At 53.6% G+C, this 20,020-nt stretch overlaps 4 protein-coding genes across 5 annotated transcripts; all 4 read right to left on the bottom strand.

Annotated features, from left to right (window-relative positions):
• On the bottom strand, nt 1,903-2,917 carry LOC110407866 (C-C motif chemokine 4-like). Of its 2 annotated transcripts, none has more exons than XM_021416057.1 (3): nt 2,597-2,917; nt 2,243-2,351; nt 1,903-2,108 (listed from the first exon to the last, which is right to left on the bottom strand). In XM_021416057.1, exons 1-3 carry the CDS (start codon nt 2,676-2,678, stop codon nt 1,976-1,978), a joined length of 324 nt encoding a protein of 107 aa, XP_021271732.1. In that variant the 5' UTR covers nt 2,679-2,917; the 3' UTR covers nt 1,903-1,975. The 2 variants fall into 2 exon arrangements, with proteins under 2 accessions (XP_021271732.1, XP_021271731.1); XM_021416056.1 differs by having other exon boundaries at nt 2,591-2,881.
• Nucleotides 3,467-4,604, bottom strand: LOC110407869 (C-C motif chemokine 3-like). Its single transcript, XM_021416061.1, has 3 exons — nt 4,427-4,604; nt 4,054-4,162; nt 3,467-3,892 (listed from the first exon to the last, which is right to left on the bottom strand). Exons 1-3 carry the CDS (start codon nt 4,497-4,499, stop codon nt 3,799-3,801), a joined length of 276 nt encoding a protein of 91 aa, XP_021271736.1. The 5' UTR covers nt 4,500-4,604; the 3' UTR covers nt 3,467-3,798.
• On the bottom strand, nt 4,683-6,357 carry CCL1 (C-C motif chemokine ligand 1). The gene is made up of 3 exons (XM_021416059.1): nt 6,129-6,357; nt 5,731-5,848; nt 4,683-5,347 (listed from the first exon to the last, which is right to left on the bottom strand). Exons 1-3 carry the CDS (start codon nt 6,199-6,201, stop codon nt 5,248-5,250), a joined length of 291 nt encoding a protein of 96 aa, XP_021271734.1. The 5' UTR covers nt 6,202-6,357; the 3' UTR covers nt 4,683-5,247.
• LOC110407867 (C-C motif chemokine 13-like) lies at nt 7,140-8,383 on the bottom strand. The gene is made up of 3 exons (XM_021416058.1): nt 8,227-8,383; nt 7,988-8,102; nt 7,140-7,869 (listed from the first exon to the last, which is right to left on the bottom strand). Exons 1-3 carry the CDS (start codon nt 8,297-8,299, stop codon nt 7,764-7,766), a joined length of 294 nt encoding a protein of 97 aa, XP_021271733.1. The 5' UTR covers nt 8,300-8,383; the 3' UTR covers nt 7,140-7,763.

The following is a 20,020-nucleotide window of genomic DNA, read 5'->3' as shown; positions in this document are numbered from 1 at the left end:
CTCAGCTGGAAGGAGGGGATGAAGGCGCCAGGTCGCCATGGCTTTGGGGTCGGAGCCCACTCACCCCATGACTTCACAGACTCCCGTCCCTGGGGACACAGGCACGGGCTGGCATCACAGGAGCTGTGCCTCTGCAAGAGGTCTTTGAAGGCTCTGTCCTCTTCCCAGGCTGCATCCCTGTGAGAGGGAGCCGGGGACAGCTGAGTGTGGCGCGAGGGGAGGCAGGAGGGGGCTGGGCGGTGGCAGGGCGATGGGTGCTGACCTGTCAGGGATTTTGATGCCGAGGCGGTACATCTCTGCCTGGAAGGTCTGCATGTCCTGGCAGAGTGGGCAGCAGAAGCGGTACAGGGCAGCGCGCAGAGCTTGGCCCTGGGGAAGGGCAACATCAGCTGGGGGGCCCTGCGCATCGCCCCTCTAGAGAGGCATGGAGCTGCCAGAGGGAGCGCAACGAAGGGCTGCAGATTTGATGGCGGACCGGGAGCTGAGAAGGCTGAGAGAGCTGGGCCTGTTCAGCCCGGGGAAGACAAGGCTGAGAGAGGAGCCGGCCGATGATCGGACATCCCGAGTCGGGAGGGACCCACGGGATTCACGGAGCCCAGCTCCTGGCTCCGCACAGCAGCAGCAGCCGAACATCAGGCCGTGTGTCAGGGAGAGTCACACGGACGCTCGGTGAGCTCCGGCAGCTCGGGGCCGTGCCCACCGCCCTCCGGTGCTGAACCGTTCCCCGCTATCCAGCCCGAGCCTCCCCTGACGCAGCTCCGTGCTGTTCCCTCGGCCCCGTCGCTGTCCCCAGAGAGCAGAGATCAGCGCTGCCCTGCGTTCCCGCGAGGAACTGCGGCTGCAGCCGCCATGAGGGAACCGCGGCCGCCATGCCGAGCTGCCGCGCGGCCGCCATGCCGAGCTGCCGCGCCATGAGGTGTCCCCTACGCCTCCTCTGCTCTGGGCCAAACAAACCACGGCACCTCGGCCGCTCCTCGCACCCCTTGCCCTCCAGACCCCTCCCCATCAGGAGTACCCTCCTGTGGACGCGCTCTCACGGTTTTATAGCCCTTTTCACACCGTGGTGCCCCACCCCGCACCCAGTGCTCCAGATGGGGCCGCACAGCGCAGAGCGCAGCGGGACAGCCCCTCCCCTCGCCCGGTGGCAGTGCTGGGCCTGGTGCACCCCGGTGGACAGTTGGCCTTCCTGCCTGCCTGGGCACGCTGGGACTCAAGATCAGCTTGTAGGGATTGAATGTTATTTCTGCATTAGATATTTTAAAAAGGGAATTGATCTTAATAAGTTGAGCACAATGTATTTTGTAACTTGCCCTTAGAAACAGCTAGTTTGAAAAAGTAGAAATACCATATATTTCAGTAACATATTTCCGGAATATAGTTGTCGAATTATGTGATCACTTCTCACTTGTGAAACTGTAATAGTTGTGAGTAGTATGGGACTAGAATGCATGTTGTAAGGCTGTTCTGTTTGGAGTAGAGACCCCCAGCAAAAGAAAAGCAGACTTGTCAAACATCAGAGAAGCCAGGGCCTCCAGACATGGCCGAACTGCCTCACTCTGTGGGTAGGTTGGGGTACAAGAGGCAGGCATCAGGATGCCCCCCTCTATCCTCCTTCCACTCTTACCTCTATCCAAGGATGAACAGGTGTCCAGAAAGAATGGCGGAGTGTTGAGTAAGCAAGTGTTAGAAATTAATTAATTAGCAATATACATGCTTAGCTAGCAACAATTTATGTTTAACCAGTATCTCTAAGCCAACGTCCGTCTCAGCTGGAAGGAGGGGATGAAGGCGCCAGGTCGCCATGGCTTTGGGGTCGGAGCCCACTCACCCCATGACTTCACAGACTCCCGTCCCTGGGGGCACAGGCACAGGCTGGCGTCGCAGGAACCTCAAAATTCCTTATTTCCTAATGCAAGAGATTTATTTAGACATCAGAGCCTCTGACTCCTTAACAAGCATTTTGAGGTGTTCTGCATCATCTCTGCATTTTCACTTCCTTCACAGCAGCTGGGATAGCAGTTATTCTGTTCTGGAAGAGCTCCAGGAGCGCCTGCACCCAGAAGTGCTTTGGGTCTGCGCATATCTGCTTCCCCTTCTTGGTGACCAGGCTGCAGGGAGAAAAGCAGCGTTGGGGCTATGAGGTGCTGGGTCCTGCTGGCAGCAGCCACATGTCCCAAGCCACACTGCCATCCCCTCCCGGCCACCTGTGGTGTTGTACCCCAAACCCTGGCTGGGTACTCACATCACTGCTGGCTGGGGGCAGGCGCTGCTAAGGACATAGACAGCAGTAATGAGTCTGTAACGGATGGGGCGTGACACATAGCTGTAGCAGCATGCTGTGGGGGGGTCACCTGTGGGGGCAGAAAAACAGAGCTCTGGTGAGATGCTGTAGTTGGGACTCCCTGAGGATTTGCCATCAGACACCCCCAACTCATGTCATATCCCCCCAGAAGACCCCATCTCCAAACCTGAGCCTTAGCACTGGTGGCAATTGTCCACACCACGAGGGGATTCCCCAGAACCCATAGCTCTACCATAGCTTTCCCCTCAAGCCTCCTGCCTTGAGGGGAAAATGTAAGACCCTACTTACCCCTACCATAAACAGGAGAGGAGTCCACAGCCAAGGAGCAGAGGGCCAGGAGGAGCAGAGCGGCCAGGGCTGCTACAGAGCCCTTCATGGTGCTGTGAGACGCGGTCACAGTGAGCGGGGCTGGAGCTGGGTGGCTGCAGGGCTCTGCTCTGCACAATGCTCGGCCCCTGCTGCGCTGTCAATCTTATCGCCTGGCTGCTGGGCGGGCACAGGGTGTCAAGGGAAAAATATGAATGCATAATAACTAGGAAATTATTTCAGAATCCCTGCAGAAATAAAGCTGCAAAAGGGGAAGCACCAGCCACAAGGCCACCACTTTCAGATTCCATTTTACTGCCCAGTGGGGACTGGCTGGTGCCTAAAGCCTCGTGACACTGACCCTGCTGCTCTGCATTGACCCCGCAGTGAGAGCCAGGCTGGGATGTGGAACTCCATGGCTGCAGCCCTGATGGGAGTTGGGTGGATGACAGCTACTCCATCCTCACTGCACTCCACAAGCTCAAAAGCAGCTGTGTTTTCATGCACTTCTTGGTTCTAGGGAATTTGGTTACATGAGTGCCCAGCACATGTGATCCAATTTCTTCATCCCTGCCAGCAATCTGCTGATTATTTGATGTCCTCATTCCCACCACACACCCCTCTTTCTGCAGCCATCTGCATGAACTCCCTGCTTTTTCCTCGGGAAAAAAACAAAACAAAACAAAATGAAAAACAAACGCCATATCCCCTCAAACCCCCAATTTTTCCCCTGCCATCTGACATCAGCCCAAATCAGCATTGCATGAAGTGAACAGCTACACATGGCATCCTTAAATCTGCAGCCTGGCTGCCTCCATGGAGCTGTCCTGGATGGTGGTGGGTTTCAACAGAGAGACCAAGTGTTTTCAAATGCAAGACTTTTATTTAGGCATCAGAGCTCCTGACTCCTCAACAAGCATTTTGTTGCGTTCTGAATCATCTCTGTGTTTTCACTTCCTTAGTATTGATGGGGAAGTAGGAGGGAAGGATGAGGAAGCCCTGGCACTGCTGTCCAGAGAGCTGTGGGTGCCCCAGCCCTGGAGGTGCCCAAGACCAGGAAGGATGGGCCCTGAGCAGCCTGATCTGGGGGGGGGGGGGGGGGCAGCAGCCTAGAGCAGGGGTTGGAGCTGGGTGTGCTGTAAGGTCACTTCCAATCCATCCATTCTATGATTCTATGATTCTGTAAAAGGTCAGTTTTCTTGGTTCTGGAAGAGTTCCAGGCGTTTCTGCACCCAGGACTCCTTGGGGTTTGCGCATATCTCCCTCCCCTTCTTGGTGACCAGGCTGCAGGGAGAAAACCAGCGTTGAGTTGAGAGAATGCTTGGTCCTGTGGGCAGCACCCACGTGTCCCTAACCACACTCTCATCCCCTCCCAACCACCATTGGAACTGCGGCATGCGGCTGTGGTGTCACACTGCAAACCCCGGCTGTGGTTGGATACTCACATCACCCCCGGCAGGCGGCATTTTCTGCTGGTGGGGAAGGCAGATGCGATGAAGTTGCTTGGGATGGGATGTTGAATGTAGGTGGAGCAGCAGGTTGTGGAGACGCCGTCTGTGGGGAGAGAGAAACAGAGCCCTGGTGAGACCCCACAGATGCTCGACCTGGGGCTTTACAAGGATCTCCCATCATCCATTCACCCCGTTGTGTCACATCCTCCAGGGACACCCCAAGAGACACCATCTCCAAGGCTGAGCACCAGCTCCAAGCACTGGTGGCAGTCCCCCACAGCCCACCATGACGGTCCTGTCCATGGGAACTCGGCTCCCAGGCAGGGACAGGCACTCAGCCGCAGGGACACAGAGAGACCCGACTCACCCAGATGGGCCACGGCTGAGGAGCAGAGGGCCAGGAGGAGCAGAGCGGCCAGGGCGGCTGCGGAGCCCTTCATGGTGCTGCGGGACGTTGGCACGGCGAGCGGGGCTGGAGCTGGGTGGCTGCGGGGCTCTGCTCTGCACAGTGCTCGGCCCCTGCTGCGCTGCCACTTTTATCCCCTGCCCGCTGGGCGGGCTCAGGGTTTCAAGGAATAAAGATGAGTGCATAAGAACTAGAAAATTATTTCAGAATTCCTGCAGTTTTGCTTAAGTGGAGAAATAAAGCTGCAAAAGGGGAAGTGGTTGCCTCTGGACCACTGCTTTCAGATTCCATTTTAGTGCCCAGTGGGGACTGGTCAGAGCCTGAAGCCTTGTGACATCCACCCTGCTGCTCTGCACCAACCCTGCAGTGAATCCCCTGAAACCCAAAATTTCTCCATTGCCAACTGACATCAGCCCAAATCTCCATCCCATGGAGTGAACATCTGTGCAGAGCATCCTTCACCCCGCAACCAGGCAGGGTCTACTTGGTCTGGGGACACACAGGACCAGCCTTCTTCTTTACCCTCCCCATTCTGGTTTCACGTCCCCTGATGCCTTGCCCACCACAACCCCTCTTTCCCAGTGCCGGATTCGTATCTCACTCCAGCCACACAGGTGCAGGTCAGAGCAAGTAGCTTTATTAAATCCCAGTAGGGCTGTACAGTAGTGTGAAGTGGGACAGATGGGGATGAGGCAGAGCTGGCTCCATAAGTTAACGAGACACCTCAGGCACTGACAGGTAACGGTAGGGTACAAAGAAATAGAGCTGGTGTTGGTGGCAGCTCACGTTGAGGTGTTGCTCAGCTTCTTTCTCTGCAGGTACTGCTGAACCCAGCCCTCTGCAGGGTCCACACAGAACTTCTTCCCCTTCTTCAGCTCCACGCTGTTGGTAGAGGGATGGGTTAGCTGGGGTGACCTCCCTTACCCTGTGGCATCATCCCCAGCACCCCAAAATCTTCTGACTTTTAGCAGCCTCAAATCCCTTCTAAACGTTGGTTTCCGTCCCATTTTTGTTGCTGAAATGAGGGGCTGCTGGGAGATTTGGAATAAAGCAACGAGGGGAGGAGGAACACGTGGATAGAGTTCAGCACCCTGAGGGGCTTATTTTGGGCATCCCTGGTGGGAAGTGAAAGCACAGGGAAGGTGTCTGGGGGCAAGGAGTGTGGTGGGAAGGAAGACTGGGGAGGAAGGGTGGTGGAGGAAGGTTGGGCATGGGAGGTTGGGGGAGGGAGGTTTGGGATGAAGTCTGGGGACTCAGGGACTCACATAATGGCTCTGCGGGAGCAGTTTGGGGGTGTTTCCCGATAGCTGTTGATGAGTGAGGTATTGATTTCCTTCTTGATGAACATGTTCTTGTAGCAGCAGGAGCTGTAGGGGCTGCGGACTGAGAGGAGGAAGGGGTTGGTGATGTCCCATACCTGACCCCAGCTGCTTCCCCCACTATGAGGATCCCTGCCATGTCTCCAGCTCCGCAGGTTTGCCCCCATATTCCTCTCTGGCAAGAAGTCCCCAGGAATGAGCTGTCATTAACAAACACCTTCCAAGCCATTGTTGACCCCTTGGCACCCAAAGCCCACAGCAGAAGCAGGGGCTGAAGCTATCCCTCTATCCCCATCCCCAAACCTGCAGCAGGACATGGGTTAAGACTCCGTGTTGGTACTTACAGGACTTGCCCCAGCTCTCAGTCCAGACAGCAGCGAGCAGCAGAGTGACCATAGCCAAGGAGAAGACCTTCATGTCCAATCTGGGTGGCTGTCAGCTCCAAGAACCAGTAGCTCTTGCTGGTTTGGTGCTGCTGAGTGCTACCTGCCTGTACCTCAGCATTATATAGCCCCTGGCCAGGATTTCCATGACAGCTCTGGACTCTCCCCAGGGGAAGAACCACTCGTCGCTATTACTAAAGGGCAATTGGGGAATGGAAATTCCTCTCTCTGGCTGGTGCTGTTCCAGCCCCTCCTCACACCCAGCCTGTGGTGCAGGAGGGCTGCTGGAAAGTCTGGTGAGCACAGCTCTGTGCCGCTGTGATGCGTAGCAGCCTGCAGTCTATTTTAGGTTCAGCTGCTGCCACTGACAAACCACACAGGATGATAGTCACGCTCACTGAAGACCTGGGTTAACTTATGTACAACACTCATCCTGGCTGTGATGCTGCTCTTGCAGTTTTGTGCTGAGGTGACTGGCTTGGCACTGACTGCATCCAGGGTCATGCCAGCCCACCCCAGATCTCATGGCTGAGTGCCAAGTGCCCATGGTTTTGGCTGTGCCCATGGTGCTTTCCGTAGTGTTGGCCATGTTCATGACAGCGCCCATGCTAGTCACTGTGCCCATATTGCTGCCCATAGTGGTGGCCATGCCCATGGTGCTGCCCATGGTGGTGGTGGCTGTGCCCATAGTGCTGCCCATAGTGGTGGCTGTGTCCCTCATAGTGCCCATAGTGGTGGCTGTACCCATGGTTGTGGCCATGTTTGTCATGGCAACCATGGTGGTGGCTGTGCCCATCATGGTGACCATGTCAGCGGCCATGCCCGTTGCATCTACTCGTGGCAGCCCTGTCATGTGAGCTGCCACCAGGGACAAACCGTGCAGCTCAAGTTGAATTTTGTCTGGGGTTGGCTGATGAGGGGCAGGGGAAGACCCCTCCTTGCAGGTTTGGCACCCAGAGCTGTGCCCACTTCTTGCCCCTCTTGCAGGTGGCTTCCCCAGGTCCCATGTGGACATGGCTTGACCCTATGCCCCCCCCGATCCTTCCCAAAAAGGAATTGAGAAGAATGACCACAGTCTCATCCCTTCCTAGCCTTCATCCATCAGCACTCACAGCTGACATTCCATACCAAAAGCAAGCCAAGAGTAGGAACTCTTCTGCTCCCCAGACACTTGCACAGCCGGATGTTTGCATGCACAAGGTTGAGTTTAATTCTTTTCACAGTGCTGTACAAGAAACATCAGTGATGCTATTCCGTATTAACCCCTGCACTGCAAAAAGCCCGAGGAGCACAGTGACACTGACACGCAAAGCAGTCATCCCCTGCCTAAGACCCAGTCCAGCCATGGTCTCAGGGTGGAGAAGAGTGAGAGATGCAGGAGATATGGAGCTATCTGTGCACAGTGATGCTGAGAGCTCCAGGATCTCACAGTGGGATGGATGGAAAGAAAATAGAGAGGTGAGTGCTGCTTATCCTTATAGCACAGGGCTGAGATGGGGAGGACTCTCATTGCTCCTGGTGTCCCCATTGCTCCTGGTGTCCCCACTTCTGTGATGAAGCCACCTCCAAGGGCCCTGTGCTGCTCCCATGGCTGTTCTAGCTGGGGATGGAATAGGAGTTGACCTGGAACCTCTGCTGGCACCTCTTCACCCACATCCTGTCTGCTGGGGTGCAGATCTCCTTGCCATTCTTCACCCTGAAGCTGGGCAGAGAGAAGAAAGAGATTTCCTGGATTAACCAGGACATTTGAGGGCAGTGAGTCCTTGAGCAGTACCCACTCACTGCCATGCTGATGCCACCCGGAGGGCAGGGCTACTCACATCACAGCCCGGTGCGGGCACTGGGGGCTGGTGGCATAGCAGGCGACGATGTTGTCCATTTTGATCCTTCTGGTATGGAAGTTGAAGCAGCACTTGTCAGGCACAGCCGGTGCTCCTGGGGGAAGAACAAGAGCTCAGCTCAGCCTGGAGGCTCAGGACTTGTTCATGAAGCAAACCCCATGCACCCTTCCCTTCTCCCGGGTGACCCCATCCCCAGTCCCACAGGTGGCCGCACTCACTCTGAGCCATGCTCTGGCAGCACAGCGCAGTGAGGAGGAGAAGGACACAGAAGGCCCCAGCTGCCTTGGCCATGTCGGGCTGTAGGAGGGCTGCTGGCTGCTCCGCGCTCCCTTCTGCTTGGGATGGGATCCGGTGGGCTGCTTTTATGGAGCTGCAGCAGTGCTGGCTCCTATGAGGTCAGTAGTTGTGTAGGCAGGGGGAGGACCTTGTCGCTGGACATGTCCCAAAGTACAGAGGGTGGGTGATATCCTTCTGCTCCCAGAGCAGCTTGAAGAGGAAAAACCTGCTCCCAGACTCTGAGGGGCTTGGGATTTTCCAAGCATCTTCCTGCAACATTGGGTCTGGTGGCCAGGTCACACCCCCAGTTCGGCTCTGCACCCCGATCCCCAGGCAGGTTGTATAGCCACAGTGAGGCACGTGGGACAGAACAGTGCCCAGGAGCTGTGCAGGGTCCCAGGCAGCTAGACATGCTCCCTACAAACATCGCAGTTGGCAGCAGCTGCCAGTCCCTTGGGAGCACAGTAAAGGATTGCATCCCACTGATTTGTGTCCCAGTGGGGAGGCAAATGGCCAAGCACAGTCCTGACACGCTGTCAAAAAGCCATAAACAGCCTCTGTTCGGCTGCAGAAGGCACGTGCATGGCCCCGTGCTGGTTCAGGGGACTTTGGAGCCCTGTGGGGCTGGGAGAGGCTGGGCAGGTGTTTCCACTTCCTGTCCCCAAGGCCAGAGCAGTAGCACATGTTCTTGGCCACGATGAGCCGGGAAATAGCAGAGACTGGACTGGGCTTCCCCGGTGGTCTTTGACTGCCCACAGCTGTCCCAAATCCCCTGCTCCCCCAGTTCAGGCAGTTCCAGCTGCTGGCAGATGTGCATGGATGTGAGTCCCTGCTGGCACAGGTCTCAGGTCTATGGATATTGGTCAAGGCTGTGATCATCCCCCCGGGGAGCTGTGGCCACCTCCATGGTGGGACAGCACCTGTAATCCAGCGTCCCTCTGGTTTCTCTTCTCCAAACCTATTTCCCAGAAATCAGTCTCAAGCTTTTGGCTGCAGAAATCTCCCACATTGCTGTGATGACGTGTGTGTGCATGGGGTGCAGCAAGGAGGCTGCGAGATGTCCCAGGGTGCGAGGAAAGGGATTTTCTGTGTTTCTGTGCCCTATCCCACCATCAGCCCAACACTGGTTTAATTTCTCCACTTCCAGCTTGACCCAACCCAGGGAGCAGGGGGAAGCAGATGGTCCTGGGGTGGTCTAGGCTCCTGGCTCTGATTTTCCTCCCTGGATCCCTTTCCCCCATCTCATCCCCACACCCTGAGGTCTTCTGGCCCTGAGCAGGACAAGCTGAATCCTCGCTGCCAAACCATATTGAGCCCCACTCCCACCCTGGTGACTGCATGGCATGGTGCTGCCCCAGGACCCACCTGTGGTAGCACAAACTGTGCTGGATGTGGCCAAGGGGAAATCTCAGACAGGCTTTGCTGGACCCTCCCCAGCACAAGTTGTTTCCAAACAGGGAATATTTAGCCCCTGAATGATGGTATTTTCCCTGCATTAAGGAAAAGAAAGAGAAACACAAGGAAAATGAAGAAGTTTTACTGGACTGGGAAAGGCCCATTTTCAAGAATCTCATGCATGGGATGCATCGAGTCGGGGAAGTCTGAGGATGCTGCTCCCATCCCTGCAGCCTCCTTCTGTCCTGAGCCTGGTGCTGGAGTGGGGCGATGCCTCAGCCCTGCACTGAGTGGAATTTGGCAGCACTGCTCTTTCCGATGTGTTTGCCCAAGTTTTATTGATGCTGCAGCGCTCCTCCTTCCATTTGATCGATAAACCCAGGGGATGGAGATCTAAGTGCAGTGCCTGCAGGACAGGATGGCTGCAGCAGCTGGGCCATCCAAAATAATGCCTGTAATCAAAGCCACTCTGACAGGTCGGGTCTGCTTTCCATACAGACAAAAGGATTTGTTTGATTTATTCTTCTCCTTTTAAACTCTGCATCTTGGTTGGAACAGAGCAGGGTTTCCATTACCTTGCTGGGGCTGATGGTGAGATAAGCACTTAATGTACACCCTGCTTGTGCTATTTCCTTCCTATGAGCTGACACAGTCCCTGCTGTCCCTGTGGCCACCTGGGACTTCCCCTGCTAAGAGAGGAGGTGGTTTCTATTGAACCTGGTGTGAGACCTGTCCACCCTCGCCTGTCCCTGGGAAGAGGTGGCTGTGAGTCACTGTGGCCACAACCCACACTCCTGTGGAGAGAGCAGCTGCAAACCTGCAGACATGCCATTATCTTCCTCAAAAAGTTGTGGTTTCTGTTTGAGGCTGGAAAACTCCATAAGGATCGGAGCCTCATCCCGAAACCTGGGCAGTGAAAGGGGTGGGAGTGGGCTCACAGCCCCCAAGGCATTGCCTGCCCAGAGGCTGTGGGGATGGGCTCATCTTCTGCTCCCAAATGCTGTTGGGAGGTGAAACCATATAGAAATAGTATGGAACAGATGGTGGTGTCCTTGTCCAGGGGAGAATGCACCAAGTCATGGCCAAGTCCTAAATTCACAAACATCAATCATGAGTGACCAGCGGGGATGCGGCATTCACATCTCCAGGTCGAGACAGCCCAGGAACCAAAAACTCAGCAAAACCAATGGAATCGGGTTGCTATGCTGTAAATCTCTGCTGTATTGGGGCCACCTGTTGATTTTGGGGTGCATGGCTGGTGGCTGGGCTGGGGTATTCCCCCTTCCCACTGCTGGGCTGTGGGGTATGGGTGCCCTTCACTCCCACAGTGGGAAGGGCATCCCCAAAAAGAAAGGTTTTCCACCCAAAACAGCAGCCTTGAGGACTGCAGTGGGTTGCAGGCTCACGACCCCACAGCAGAGCCATTCCCAAAGCCCCTAAAACAAACGCAAATGCTTTTGTCTGTGATGATGGCTTCTCTGCAGACCACTTGGGGAAGGATCTTTGTTGCCTCCCCTTTGGGATGCTCTGTCCTTGGTGGTTCTCCTGTCCAAGCTGCCCCTTGGCTGAAGACCCTGCTCACCCCAGCAAACCCACTGTGTGTTTGGTGACTCATTTCTGTGTCCTTTGGTCCCCAGCATCCTGGCTGAAAGCTGGTTTCACACCAAACTCCTCTGCTGGAGATAACGATCAAGGCTGAGCTGTTCGAGCTGAGTGTCATCTTCCCCCTCCCTAACTTTGGCCTTTCAAAACCAAACCCAAAGACACTCCCTGCCTCCTTATCTACACTCTGATTTCTGAGCCTACAGGTTGCACACGCATAATTTCCCAGCAGCCTGAAAGGCAAGAGGAAGCATTAATTGGTAAAGGAAAAAAAAAAAAGGAACGGCAAAAGATAAAGTAAGATGCTCACAAAATCCTCTGTGGTGGGAAACTGGGGTAAAAATTAGCCCAATAATTCATGCTGTGGACTTGGTCGGCTCCCCATGTACCTCCAGCAGTGCATTGCTTCTGGGTGAAGACCTGTGCTGTCACCCAAAAGTCTCAGTGCTTTTTCTTTGGGCTGGATTTTCTCCAGGCACAGGAGCCAAGGTTGGGCAGCATCGGTGGTGACGGGGAACAGAGAACAGCATCGATGGGGAGCAGGGAATGAAACTGATGGAGAGCAGGGAATGGAATTGATCAGGAATGGGGAACGGCATCAATAAGGAACAGAGAGGAAGAGCATCAATAAGGAACAGAGAACAGCAGCTGTAGGGAACAGAGAACGACGTCAACGGGGAACAAGGAGTGGCGCTGGTGGGGAACTCAGCTGGGTCGCTCTGTGCAGCACTGTGCATCTGCAGGAGTTCATCGCTTCGGGAAATTTCCCACGCTCCTGGAAGTGTTTTCTGGGAAGGCTGTGGGAAAAACCTTCCTCTCCTCTGTGCCTTCAGCTGGACAAGTGTCGTGGCTGCACAGGGGAAAACGAAAGCCGAGGACTGGTGTGCTGGGTGCGGCATTACCGATGGAGACCGCTTTTTTTCTTATTATTTTTCATTGTTTTACAGTTTGCTTCTGCCTGTGCTGGCCTGGGGAGAAGGATGTCCTGCCGGGTTGGAAATCTTCTCCCCGAGCATCGGCTGCTGTTTTTCCTCCCTTTGGCACAAGATGTCAGTGCTGCCCAAGGAACGGTGCTGCCCTCCACCCGTCACCCTCTGTGGGTGCTGCCGGGGTTCAGGGGTGACATCCACCCGGAGGGGACCCTCCAGGGCTTTGGGGGGCTGGGGGAGATGGGATGCTGAGAGTAGGTCTCAGCCAGACCTCTGGCTTCGTGGCCCTGTCCTTGGGGGTACAATGGAGCTCGCCAGCCCTATGGGAATCATTTGGGATTTTTGGGGTGGGATGGAGGAGGTGTAAGGACATCAGCCCCATCCCTGTGTCCCATAGCATCGCTACCAACATGGAATATTGAGAGCCAATTGGGGACATATGGCTCTGCTCGACATCAATGGGAAATGCTGGGAATGGGGAGGCAGGGGGGGGCATGAGCTGTTCCACACTGGGAAAAAGAATATGAAAGAGAATATGGTGTAAAAGGAAGCAAGGGATCAAAAATGAAACTCTTTACCCATCACATGTGGAAAAAGGGAAAAAAAATCCTCAAAAGAGTGTTGACAAGTCTGGAGGCTTCTGGGACCTTGGGTGACCAGAAAAATAACACATCAAAGACCTCACGTATGCCTGAAGACAGATAAAAACTCTGAGCCAAAATGTTCTATGAATATTTAACTACCATCAATATTTAATTAGGAGATAGAGAGAGATTAAGAGCAAGGATACCCATCCCCTGCGTGCACCAGCCCTGCACCGTGCATTGGGGGCACGGCACCACTGAGCTTGGTACAAAGCTCATGGTGCTGTCATCATGAGGAAGGGAAAAGGAGCCCCAAAAGGAAAGAAAAGGCTCAGAGCTGCAGCTCGGCCCTTCCCTGAAGCCTGGCCAGGGCACTGTGGGGTGGAGAACTGGAAAAGCAAGGAGAGAAACTGTCCCAAAACTCATGGCGAAGGGTGAAGGTTGAAGGTTTGTCATCCATCACTGTGCTGTGTGGGCAGAAGGAGAGCACACCGGGAGTCCTCATCCTGCCCTGGTGACAGTGACAAGGTGTGGCAGTGTGATGTCCCCCTCCCCCTCTGCTTTTCCTTTCCTTCAATCTTGGTCACTGTGGGACAGGGGTGAGGATGGGGATGCTTATGGGGCACATTGCTCCTGCATACCACTGACTCGCCTTGGCCATCCCTGGGGGTGTAGCAAGAGTTGGACAGCCTGCACTGCTCAGCCCTGGGTTTTGGGACCCCCCTCAATACCTGGGGGTTGTTTCCCTCTATGGGAGCATCCTTGGTTGGATGGGGACTGGAAGGGGCCATCAAAGCCCAGACAGGGTGGTTCCCTGCCTGCTGCGGGGCAGCACATTTGGTGCAAGTTTACAGCCCCCAGATGCCTCAGACACACTTCCCAGCTCCTTCCTCACCCTGTGGCTCCTTGTGCAAGCCGTGAGAGAGCTCAGTCCCAGCGCATTTGCTCTGGACCAAGTTTTGGAAGTGATTTGGGATTGGGCCATGCTGCACTGCCCCATCCTCACTTTCTGTCCTACTGCCAGTCCCCATGCTCCATCCTACTGGATGCTGAGCAGCGCTGGCACACTCTATGGCATCCCTATGGTTTTAATCTGGGTTTTATGGCTTCCACGGTCCTTGAGCATCTCTTGAGCTGTGAACCTCGCTACGCACAGGGCTGTTTCCCACCTGCAGCTGGAAGCCGACAGCATCCCGCATCCCACACTCTATCTCCTCCCCAGCAGTGTGAAGCCATCTCCCACTCCACTGGAGGACCTGCCACCCCCAGAACCCCGCAACGATGCCAGCACCCGCTTTGCCCTGGGAGGACAAGGACGATGCAGGCACTCGGGTATAAAATCTCTTCTCGTGCAGCACGGGATGCTGCCATCGGTCTACGCAGGAACCTGCCTGGCTGCCGTATCTGGGCCATTCACCACTCGAGACTTTTAGCGCCCGGAGCAACGGCATGTACTGCTGATGAGTTCTTTCTGCTCCAGTAATTACAGTGAGGAATTTGTCAGAACGAGCTTTCTAAAACCTTCTTGTCTTGTTCTGATTTTACCTGGAGTGTAAAAAGTCATTAGTATGGTAAAACGGAGGCTGTGCTAAGCCAGCAAGCCATCCAGATAACGCGGTTTACATCCACTACACTCTCAATATGCAAGAAAAAAAAAAAAGCTGGCTTTATATTTTACCCAGATGGAGTTTTTTCGCAATTGAAATGAGCAGGATGGGAAGGGAAGGGGGGAAGGCAGCAGAGCTGGGGCACATTGCCCTGTAATTGTGGGCAGTTTGGGTTCCATCTGCATCTTTCCATCCAGGAGCACAATTGGAGTGGCTCCTGCAGCCTCACACCACTGCCTGGACCGTGCTGCTAAGGCACATGGAGGGCACTGAGCCCCTTTTGGCCAGACCCTAAAATGCATTTCCTACACTGGATGGAAAACGCAGGTGGAGGATGAGCATTGCCCCATCCCATGGGGAGAGCAGTGCAGGAAGAAGAACACCCTCCTGGTTCCACTGCAGCCCCAGAGTGGCCCCATACGTAGCTCTGGATGCTCCCAGCTCCGTTTGGCTCCTGCAGCACTGTGAAGGATTTTAGCAGATGTCAGGGAGCATCTGGGGCCGAGCGTCTGGGGAACTCAGGCTTGAAATGAGCCAAGGAAAAAAAAATCATCTCTATAGGAAAAAAAAGGAGCTGAGGTCTGAAGAAGTTGTGAAGCATGTGTTTGTGCCCTGGCCACTGTTTTCATCAGTCCCTGGTGTGAAAAAATGAGAATCAAAATTTAGTGCAATATAAAAAGTAGTGAAGAGGATTGCAGTGAGTGGGAAGAGCCAGAGGTGCCCTGGGAGAAGGTAGATGCAGGATCCCACATCCCTCTTCCATCCCCATCCCCATCCCCATCCCCATTCTCATTCCCATTCCCATTCCCATCCTCAACACCATCCCCATCCCATCCCATCCCTATTCCCATTTCCATCCCCATCCCATCCCATCCCATCCCACCCCATGCAGGAGGTGCTCTCCAGTTGGGTACCGCATGGGTGCCTGCTGCTGCTCCATCTCTGCTTGCTGTAGAACCAAGTGGGGAGCCCCCACCCCCATGGCCTTTGGGTTTTTTTTAATAGGAGTGCTAGAAAATAAAGAGATGCATCTGTTTTGGGCTCTAATCAAAGCGTATGGGTTCAGATTTAATTAAATGATAGGTTTTTGGGGGCTGAAAGGAAAGCCTTTGGAGGGGGATGCATGGATTCCAGGGTATTTCCAGCATCCCCAAAGGTTCCTTCAAAGAGAAAAAGAGATTGCAAGGCAGAGCATCTGTCTGTGATGCAAAACCCAAAGCATTCCCATTTCCTCTGCTTTTATTTTCTTTGATGAACCACTTGGCAGAACTCGAGTGAGTTTGTCAATGTTTTTTTTTTTTTTTTTTTTTTTTTTGGCATCTCCAGATCTGACTTTAGGGCCCAGAAATCTAGGGGAGTGGAGAACATTTAATACCAGCGTTATCTGCAGGAGACACAGCAGTGCTGTGCCACGCGTGCAGGTGACGGGCAGGTACCGGTGCTCAGATGGGTATCTGCGTAATGATGTTTGTAAGCTGGGAAACAGATGGATCTGCACAACAAGGAGCAGCTTTGCCTTTTTTCCCCTTTCCTTTCTCCTCCCATGGGGTGGGAAGCCCCCAGACAGCAGGTGGATAAGATCAGCAAGTGAAAACCTTTACCAGTGATTCCCAGAAATGGCAGTGGGGTAATTCAATACGATGTGTGCAGTGCTGGTTTGTGGGAGCCAGGCTCAGGATGTGGGGTGCTTTGAGGAGCTTTGGGGTGCTGCCAGCTTTGGTTTTGGTGGTGGGAAACGACAGCACTCGGTTTTATTTAGCTGCAAAACTGTGGTTTTGGGTTGGTGGAGGGAAATGAGACACTGATTCAAGGTCGAGATTCAGCAGATTTGGCCAAAAATTCAGGAAATAACCCCAAAGGGATTAGGAATTCAGGAAATAACCCCAAAGGAACCCAGGCTCAGAGCTTGGCTCAGTGCTCCCAGAGGGCGATTTGCTTTCAGCTTTTCCCCTAAATCCCCCCCAGCCTCTCCAGGCAGAAAGACAGACACAGAGGAGCTCCATAGAGGAGGAGAAAGAGGAGGGTGTGAGGATGCTGTGGGATGAAGCATCCCTTGGGGACCCTCCTTGTGGCCCCTTCCCCAGCAGATTAGGGTCAAAATGAAGAAAATCTGCTGCCTTTTGATCCCCCAAAGCACCCTTTCCCCCTCTGTTCCTGACAAGTGCTCCCCTTTCCCCCCTAAGCTAACCACTATGGGCTGGAGGATGAATGCCAGGCACTGCTTTAACAGCGGCGCTGCGTTTTTTCTCACCAAATATGTACAAATATTACCTGTCAAGCATGTAACCTGTTTACTGAAAGTGATTTGGTCAAGAGGAAATAGAATTAAATTATTTGTCAGCCCATACTCCTTGCCATATTTATGGCTGGCGAGGGCAGGAGCGGCAGCTCAGGTCTGAGGGGGGGGTTGTGGGGCTGCAATGGGATTTATTCATGCCCTGGCCCTCACCAAGCTCTGGGGGCTCTGGGGGCTCTGGGAGTGGGAGAAGGGAGCTGAAGCAGTTGGGAAATGCTTCCAACGTTCCGCAAAGGTACTTTGCATTCTCGCATTGTTTCCAGTAATAAAGTCAGGTTATTACAGAAATCTATTACCATCAAAAGACGCCGATAAACCTCCAAACCTTCTGCGGTGAGGTTTAATATTCCTCCTGGAGAGCTTTCCGCTTGCGACGGCACCGGGTCCTTATCTCCCATCAGCCCACCTGAGCGGGCTGCGCTGCTATCTGATGGCGTTTGTCATTCGGTAGGGATGGGTTCTCGTGCTTAATCCCCAACTTGATTTCTTTTTCAGCGTTCCCCATTTGCCGGAGCTGTTGGCCCCCGCTGGGTGACACGTGCACAAGGGGCCATAGGATTCAAAGGATGAATGTGTCTACTGGGAAGCCAACCCACACCCCGAACCCTATTCATTATGGAGATTTTAGTAGTAGAGGAATTGTCAAAGCGCATGGCTCTGGCCCTGGGGCACGAGGACTGCTGCAAAGAGCAATGGGGTTTGAGGGCATTCTGCATCTTTGAGCCAGGCTGGAAGCAGAGCAATGGGAAATGGGATTGACCACGAGCTCATGGCAGCTTAAGAGAAGGGAGAAGAGGGATTTGCTTTAGGGCAGTTGGAAACTGCTGCTCCCCAAATTGGTGGCAAGTGGAAGGGAGGCAGACTTGGCTCCGATGTTGTAGATGCAGAATAACATGGGTTTGGGGGCATCATCATGACAAGTCAACCTCACAAGTTCCCTGCTCTCAGATACACAGTTTCACGTTTGGAGGGAGGAGGGATCTTCTCCCCCCAGCAAAACGCAGACCAGTGGCGCATCTCCCCCTTTTCCATTTCCAAGCCTTCATTTTCCAACACAGGAGAAAAAAGCCAACAACGAAACCCTTGTCACTGTATTTAATCTGTGTTTTGAAAACCTATGAACCCCGCAGGCCATTGGCGTGATGGGGTCTGGACGCTGCATTAATGCACTCGCTGCTTTCCTTCTTAATGCTCTCTCTGCCCGTGCCTCCCCGTGGGCAGCCCCGCAGCCATCCTGCACCGAGAGCAGGGCTCGGGGCTGCCGGGAAGCACCGCTCAGTCCTGAAATAGCAGAAAGTGCTGAAACATCAGGAGATGCTGAAATATCAGGAGATGCTGAGATGCAAAGTGGAGGCGGCATCCCATGTGTGTGCAGGGGAAACTGAACCCTGGGTCTTCCTGCTATGGGTCAGCCCTGGGCACTGTGTTCCCCCTGCTTTGATGTGACCACCCCCTGAGGTTTTTATAGGAAATGCTCCCTCAGCTTAAACAGGGCCTTTGTGCTGGGGAATGGTGCCCAGAATCATCCCAGTCTCTAAAATGGGCTGAATTCCCCACGTGCAGAATGATGGAGGTAAAAATAAGGAATGAGATAAGCAAATAAATAGATAAGGAATAAGAAAAAAGCAGAAGAATCAGGAATAAGGGGTAAGGAGTAAAGAAGAAGGCAGAAAGCATAAGGCATAGGGAAAGGAAATAAGGAATAAGGAATAAGATTAAAGCATAAGGGTAAAGAGTAACAGATAAGGAATAAGGCATGAGAAGTAAGGAACAGGGAATAAGGAATAAGGGATAAGGGATAAAGCATAAGGAATAAGGAAAAAAGAAAATAAGGAGAGAGAAAATAAGGAATGTTGAGTAAGATTGAAGCTTAAGAATAAGGAATAAGGAATAAAGAATAAAGGAAGAAGAAGATGAAGAATAAAGATAAAGAATAAGAAAAAAGGGAAAAGAGAGAAGGAAAAAAGAGAAAAAGGGGAAAGGGGAAAAGGAAAAAAGAGGAAAAGGGAAAAAGGGAAAAGGAAAAGAGAGGAAAAGGGAAAAGGGGAAAAGGAAAAAAGAGGAAAAGGGAAAAAGGGGAAAGGAAAAAAGAGGAAAAGGGAAAAAGGGAAAAGGAAAAAAGAGGAAAAGGGAAAAAGGGAAAAGGAAAAAAGAGGAAAAGGGAAAAAGGGAAAAGGAAAAAGAAGAAAAGGAAAAAGGAAGAAGAGAAAAATAAAAAGGGAAAAGAAAAAAAGGGAAAAGGAAAAAAGGGAAAAAGGAAAAAGGAAAAAGGAAAAAGGAAAAAGGAAAAAGGAAAAAGGAAAAAAGGGAAAAAGGAAAAAGGAAAAAGGAATAGGACAGGCTCCTTCTCCAGCCCCACGGATGGGGACTGTCCTGCTGCTGATGTGCCTGAATGCAGAGTCCCCTTTGCAGCCCGGTTTTGGGGCTGCGCACACAAGGGATGCCAGCACCACGCAGGGTGCTGGGGGCTGTCGGAGCTCACTTCCAGTCTGGGTAAATGGGAGTCCGGGATGGAGGCTTAAGTGAAAAATTGCCTGCTTTTTAGTGGCATTAAAAATAGCCGGCTGGCTCCTGGGATGGCACTCACGCTCAGCAGATCTGGCTTGCGGCCGCGCTGATAACTCCGGCGCCGGAGTGCTGCCCGGAGAGCAGGCAGACAGACACCGGGGGGGTCAGCGGTGGGGGGCTCGTGCCCAGGTCCGGCTCCCATCAGCCTGGCAGTGCTGGAGGCAGATCCCTGTCACAATGCTGCTATTGAATGCCCTAAACGCGGCGCCGGGGCCAGTGGGTTTGGGGCTGTGTTTGCTTCGGCTCCACGACCCTACGCCTTTTGGGGTGAGAAATGCTCAAAAGGGGAGAGAAAAGGTCGGGAAACCCCCAGCCTCTTTCTTTCCACCCTCGTATCATCAGCCACACAAATGCAGTTTTGAAGCTTCCCACTGTTGGCCAGGACTCCTCGCCCAGTGAAGGGATGCTGGTCCCAGTGTGGGGCTCTGCAGCCCGTAAGGAGGATGGGGACATGCGGGGCTGGGAGGGTCCTTTGTGGGGCTGGGAAGGATTTTTCTCAGGGTTTATCCAGAACCAGCTCCTGCTCACTGCTGCGCGCTGCTTGCGAGATCTCCCTGCTTTGGGCTCAGCCGCGGCCCAGAGGCACATCTCTACAAGGGGGTGGCATCCTAATTAACCAGGATGATAATTAATTAAGATCACTAATGGATGGAGCTGTGCAGGTGCTCACAGCCCCACTATCTCTGGGGAATGACCCTACCTGTGTGGGCTCTGCCTCCTGTCCCCAGCCCTGGGGCTGCCCACACCTGTGTCCC

Source organism: Numida meleagris, chromosome 18 (genome assembly GCF_002078875.1).
Source record: "Numida meleagris isolate 19003 breed g44 Domestic line chromosome 18, NumMel1.0, whole genome shotgun sequence".
Taxonomy (NCBI): Eukaryota; Metazoa; Chordata; class Aves; order Galliformes; family Numididae; genus Numida; species Numida meleagris.
Note: the sequence above shows the minus strand (reverse complement) of the source record. Positions and strands in the feature narration are given on the sequence as shown.